This window comes from Colobus angolensis, unplaced genomic scaffold, assembly GCF_000951035.1.
Source record: "Colobus angolensis palliatus isolate OR3802 unplaced genomic scaffold, Cang.pa_1.0 Scaffold35, whole genome shotgun sequence".
Taxonomy (NCBI): Eukaryota; Metazoa; Chordata; class Mammalia; order Primates; family Cercopithecidae; genus Colobus; species Colobus angolensis.
In genome coordinates, this window is record NW_012116821.1 from 7,111,120 (window position 1) to 7,117,933 (window position 6,814).

The window sequence follows — 6,814 nt, forward strand, 5'->3', positions numbered from 1 at the left end:
GCTTTTGAGACTATTCTGGCAGGTTTTAGTATCCATATAACCCTAGCCTGTTCTGCCAGAAACCATTTCCTGAACAGTAAATGTTTGCCACAGCAAACTGCACACACACAGCTGATGTCTCAAGTTTATTACAGAGAAGAAATCAGTCCTGTGGAAGATCTATGGAGAAAATGCAGAGTTTTGAACCTGGGGCTCTTTCTCAAAAAAATGAGAATCTCAGATATTTGCTCCCATGATGCCCTGCCTGTCCCCAAGATAATGCCATAACCCATTATGGCAATTTCTTACATAAAGTCTGCCTTTACTGCTGGACTGTACACCTCACAGGAACACAGAACCATGCCTGTGTTGTTCACATCTGTGTGCTAAACAAATATTTGTTGGATGTTGAAATTTTCTCCACCCATTTGGAGGCAATTGAGAGATTGTGATCTAGAGCCATGCAGATCAACCTGAGGCTTGTCACCTGCTTCCTAGTTTCCTCTACCCTCAAAGGTTAAAAGGGAATGAGGGAGATGGTTATGCTGTCTATCTAGGGGGTGACAAAGTGTGTACCCTCTCTGAGTGGTCACAGGAAATTTAACTCTGTTCCTTAAATTTAACTCTGTTGTGACCCTCCAAGGCAAATCTGCAGAAACCTCTTTAGTGACACTTACATAAATTCCTTTTTAAGAAGCTTTTAAGCACCTCCAAGTTTTATATGTAGGCTCGTGTGGTGCATCTGGTTAAATCCTGAGAGCATCTCAAGAGCAACTGCTTTTTCTCCAGGCCTTTTCAAGAGAATAATGATTCTGTACCCAGTGGCATATGTTTAAATTCTAGCCTCCTATTCTTTATTATTCACAAAACAAAAAGATATTCAATATACAAGGGAATCCCTCCTTCGTGGCCTTTGTACCTACTTCTTTCATCTCCCCCAAGCACTTGAGAAGTGCTTTATAGAGTAGTACTGAGATTTAACACTCTATCCTTAATTAATCTAGAAGATTACATGTAAAATGTATAAAGACAACATCAACTTACCAGCTATTGTTGATGAAATAAGTTGTTTGCAAACTACATTAAGGGGAAGTCCAAATGTATTGCTATTGTCCAGATGATCCTCTCGCCAAATCCTCTGGACATACTCCCGCTGACATTCTATCTAAAAATGTAGCGCAAACATTAAAATTAGAAAAGTTAAACTTTCCCATGGCCATGAGTTATAAGCCTTGACATGAGAAGGGACGAAAGTCCCTTTGTGTCTCTTCATCATTTGACTAATTTTCACCCTGACATTGTTTTGAAGACTCTTTTGCAATGGGTTGGTTTCTCAGTCTGAGCCAGATAGCCAAGGGAAGCAAAGGCAACTGACTTCAGACAAGTTTAAGAAGCAAAAGAGAAATCTTTGTGTTAAATAATTGACTACATGGAAAAAATTTCAACCAGGTGGCAACAATCCTTTGTCTCTTGCTTGCTTCAAGCCATTAGCATTTCCCTAGAGGACATACAATATGATGGTTTCTTTTAGTGTCCTAAAAATAATCACACTTAAAAAAAAATAAACACAATTTTATACATTTATGTCAAAAAGATGTATCATTAGTTCTTCTTTCACTACAAATAAACTTTGCAATCTAATGAAAACTAAGGTCATCAATTCCTTGTGGACTATTAACTCTAATTAGGGATGGAAATCTCTCTTTGAGACCATAGTTATACTGGGATTTCAACAATGCAAATGAGCTTACAAATAAGTCAGCTGTACATGCTGGCCTAGAAAACACAGATTTCAGATCTGCAATGGAAGGAAAACACTATTTTTATTTCTGGCCTGTGTTTTCCATCCTCTTCTCACATGTAGTATTTTAAAACCCAACTACACTCACCTGCTGGGTGAGGATGCCCCTCACTAACTGCAGGTGAAGCCTCAGGCAGGTACATTCCTCTTGGTAGGCCTTAATGAAATAGGGGTGGCTGAGATCAAACCTTGGGCGCCGGTGCACGATGTCCGTCATCACTTGTGCTAAGGCGAACCTCTCCTCAGGGTCCAACGTGTGCTGGTAGGCTTCAAAGTAACTGTCAAGAAGCTGCAAATAAGGTTGGTAGTCAGGGATCAGCAGAGGCAGCCTTGGGGCCCAGCAAAGAGATGGGAGGCCCCACTGTGGGGATGCAGTACCAATACAATGCCGTGCAGCTAGTAAACCTACAGACAGAGTTAGACAGGGAAAGGGAAAGAACACAAACTTTGGAGCCAGAGGAACTAGGCTTGAGTTTGAGTTCCTGCTTCCATCCCCTCTTCCTCTGGTATCCATAAATAAAAAGGGGGTTAGGTAATTATATAATAATTATTAGCTCCAATCAGACAACACATTAAGACACTTAATGTGTTTATCTCCAACACCTTTCTCCAAGGACTCATTCTCCTTCTTCCATTTTATTCCATCACCAAAGCTAAGTAGGTGGCCGCCTGACTTCTACAGTCTCAGCTCCGCTTCTGACTCCTCCTCTTTAATAGTTTGTTCACATTTCACCTACGCAAAAATGATACAGGAGTAGAATGGAAGGCTGAGGGTAAATGTGCTTCCTATATTTAAAGTGAGTTATCCCAGACTGAAGTCCTCTAGGTTGGGCCTTACAAACAGAACTCTCCGACACATCAAGTGTCCAAAACCCCAGTGGAGCATCTGTTTTAGTGGAGTTCGCAAGTCTTTTCTAAAAACCTAGAAAAGCTTCCAGACACTAACTGCTGAAGAGGGTTCTTAGTGTGGGAATTCAGAAAGAGATGTCTCTTGATTTTGCTTTTACATTTGTCTGTGAGCTTAAGGAATTTCTGTTCTGTGTGTAAATTCTATTTGTGTGTGATTAGTCATGATGCTAATCGGAAAAAGCTCTTCAGAGATCACTGGGTTGGAATTCCCAACTGGGACCCTAGGGCAAGATAAGTAGCTCTGATGTGTACAGTGCATAATAAATCCCTTCTCCTGTTAATCTGTCTTTTGTCAGTTTCATTTTCAGAGCCCAGGCACTGAATCTAAGAAAGCAGAGGAAAAAGTTTTTCCTCCTCTACATACAAGGGTTGAACCCTTGAGGATGAACAGCACACTAGGAATCAAATACTGCTTTACTAAGAGATACTTTATTTTGGAGACCCAGTGCTAAGGCTCAAGGAGGAAGAGCCAGAAGCACTTTATTTAGCACCTGGTTTTGTAGGATGTCCTTCGGGTATAAGGGACCTTGGATCAACCTTAGTATGAAAAGGAAGACACCAGGGAGGGATTGCATTGGGGAGTTATACCTGATATAAATGATGAATTGATGGGTGCTGACGAGTTGATGGGTGCAGCACACCAACATGGCACAAGTATACATATGTAACAAACCTGCACGCTATGCACATGTACCCTAGAACTTAAAGTATAATAAAAAAATAAAATAAAATAAAATAAAATAAAGGAAGACACCAAAGGAAACTAAAAGCTCAGGTCACAGAGATGCTCCACAAGTCAGAAACTCACACATCAAGAGTGCAAAGTGAGGGAAGGTGGAGACCATCCTTGCCTTTAAATGAGCCCCAGGGAAAATGATGCCAGCTGGGTGATCTCGGTTACCTTGTTCCATCCACCAACCTCTGCTCTATAATAACACTCAATTACTACATACACAGAAATGAAGGAAGAATGACTGGATCGGGGTAAGAAGGGTGTCCCTCAGTAGACCCAGGTGAAGTTAGGAAAGAAACAATTACTTCCCTAACTCATTCTGGACTCACTTGAACCTTTTTAGCTGGGCCAGGGCAATCCCAGAAGCTGGTTTATCGTATTTATACTTCCTTGACCTGTTTTTGCACAGAGTCCAATTGTTTGGTTATTTAGCAGGGGGAGTTTGTGGGGAGTTGGGGGTGGGGGAAGGGTTCTAGATGGTGATTCCAACCTGATACCAGACTGCAGAGGCTTATGCTAAATTGCCATTTTATCATTGTCGATAGGGCTGTCAGATTTAGCAAGTAAAAATATAGAACATTTAGTCAAACTTGAATTTCAAATAAATAAATACTTTTTTAGTATAAGTATGTCCCAAGTATTGCACTATTTTATCTGGTAAACTTAGCTGTGGGGAAGGAAACTGTGGCTCTCTTTTTAAATTGATGAAGCTTCTTCAAGCTTTGTGCTCAACCTCGAGAGGCTCTCAGATCATTGCATAATTTTATTATGAATTCTTTCCCAAGAGGAATGGGGCCAAGATCTTTCTGCCTCATGGGTTCTATTTATTATCTGTTTGCTAAGTGGCCCATTTCCATTTCAACTCTGGGCTGGTATTTGTCTAAGAAGTCTTCCCAGTCTGTCAAATGTCACCTGTGTGTATCAAGAGCCAACTCTCAGGCAAGATAATATGTGGTGCGTGCTGATGGTAAGCACAAAATATCGGAGAAAATGGGAAAATAGACAAAATAAATAATCTCAAACCTTACTGTGTTTATATTCTTTTTACTTCAATTTTTTTTTTCTGGGATTTAAAAAAACTTCTAAAATAGTATTTTAGGTCAAATGAAAGTGCAAAACAGAAAATCTTTGCTAGACCCAACTTAGCACAGAACATTTTCTTTTTGGCTTTTCTAAGGAATGATCTTTTTATCCATTTGTCCTTCAGTAGCTGTAGAAAGACTTAGCAGATGGTACAATGTCACTTAGGAGCTGCTACAGCTGATACCTGACTTTTCTAAGAATCCCTTGATCTACCTAAGTTTCTACCAGCTCTATTTTTATGAGCTTCATAAGGATTTAAAAGAACCCAATATGTTCAAGCAATTCTTAACCCTAGTGATACCAATATATTTAACAATCAAAAACAGCTGAGGAAACTTGGCTGTAGGAAATAGTACTGGGGGAAATAAACTACTTTAGATAGAAATCCGGCTTATCCACTAAAAATAGGCTCTTTTGACAAAATTTCTGACTTGGCCATTTTACACTTTTCGCACCTATAGCTCAGTTTCTAAAGGGAATTTATTCTCAGGATAGAAAAGAGGGAGATATTTTCACCAAATGTTTTTAAGTCAAAATAGTTTCATTTACCACAGAAGGAACTAGTGGACCGTCCTAACACCTTACTACACAATGAATCCTAGGCTGAAATGTGGAGAAATTGGTTTGTTTTTCAGTATTTTCTGTCTTCCTCCTCTTCTATTGCCATTGAGTCCTGCTGGGGGCCTCCAAAGGAGGCCCAGAGGCATTGAAAGGGAAGGTAGGGAGAGAGAGTACAAATAGGGGTGGGGGGTGCTGTTTAAAATTCATGCCTGGACCCATAAACTTGTTGAGTTTGAGGATCCTGTCTTATTTATATTTCATACAGCCATTCCAGTTACTATACTGTGCATCTAAATCTCTCACTCCGTTGATTAAGGTTCCAATGGGCAGATTAAGACTCCAGACTAATGCTGTAGGGGCCAGTTATCATTGAAAAGAGGAACATTTTTTTCGAAGTCCAAGGCTTGCACTATTGAAGCCTGGCCAACTGTTTGCCAAAGGGTGGGTGACCTACATCTCTAGGAGTAACAGACCAACCAGAGAGCAGATTAAATGGTGAACCATCTATTCTACTAGCAAAACATTTCAAAGAAAACACTGCCATTTCCCCATCTTCTGACCATATCATAGTGCACTATAACCTGGTTTCCACCCCCACCATGCTTCTGAGAGTCCTGCAATGCTGCCAGTGACCATCTGACCAAGCTGCTTGGTTTTTAGGAGTTCCTTTCTTGACGTTTCACGGAACTCCACAAGTAACCATCCCCTCCTAATTAAAACTCATTTCTTCCTTGTTTCCCTGGTCTATTTAGTTTTACTGCTTCTTGTTTCATGGCCTGCCCCTTAAATGTAGGTATATTACTCAGGGGCTGGGCGTGGTGGCTCATGCCCGTAATCTCAGCACTTTGGGAGGCCAAGGCAGGTGGATCACTTGAGGTCAGGAGTTTGAGACCAGCCTGGCCAAAATGGTGAAACCCTGTCTCACTAAAAATACAAAACATTAGCTGGGCATTGTGGTGTGCACCTGTAATCCCAGTTACTCAGGAGGCTGAGGCATGAGAATCGCCCGAACCTGGGAGGCAGAGGTTCAGTGAGCTGAGATCGTGCCACTGCACTCCAGCCTCAGTGACAGAGCGAGATCTATCTCAAAAAGAAAAAAAAAATATGTAGGTATATTACTTAGGGCTGCATTTCAGGTATCTCTAGTTTCTCCCAGTTGTTTTGATTCATCATTGTGGTTCAACCTCCATATTCATACCTCAGCTCATACCTGTTCCTGAGCTTCAGACATATAGCTCCCCACAAAACATTCACACCTGAGTTTCAGCAAACCCCCTCAAATGCCTTGTTGTTCTAGGGCCTATGTCCTTTTCCCCTCTAAAGACACTCTTCCTCCTCCTGGGTTCAGTTTCAGTTAATAGCCTCCTCCCTAACCCTCAGGAAGTTGTTTCAATTCCATCTTTACTTTCTTGCCCCAACTTCCATATCCAGTCTTCCAATCCCGCCATTTTCACTTCTACAAAGTATTCTCAGGTCTGTTCCTCCTTCCTAGTCTCACCGCCTTTCTGCCTTTCTATTCTTCTATTGTCATTGTATGCTTCCTCCTAATTTTTCAGGTCACTGTTGCAATAACTGCACTTCTTCTCTCAGGGGTGCTCTATTCCAATCCATTCTCTCACTTACACCCAAGGTAGCTGTTAAAAACACAGCTATGGGCCGGGCGCGGTGGCTCAAGCCTGTAATCCCAGCACTTTGGGAGGCCGAGACGGGCGGATCACGAGGTCAGGAGATCGAGACCATCCCGGCTA

At 41.4% G+C, this 6,814-nt stretch overlaps 1 protein-coding gene across 1 annotated transcript in view; it reads right to left on the reverse strand.

Moving 5' to 3' along the window:
• Positions 1 to 6,814, reverse strand: part of LOC105519460 (transmembrane protein FLJ37396) — a 28,936-nt gene that overhangs the window by 14,890 nt on the left and 7,232 nt on the right. The window contains 3 exon segments of the mRNA XM_011952814.1: positions 1,024 to 1,039; positions 1,042 to 1,144; positions 1,869 to 2,069. Of these exon segments, the coding sequence (XP_011808204.1) occupies positions 1,024 to 1,039; positions 1,042 to 1,144; positions 1,869 to 2,069 (320 nt within the window).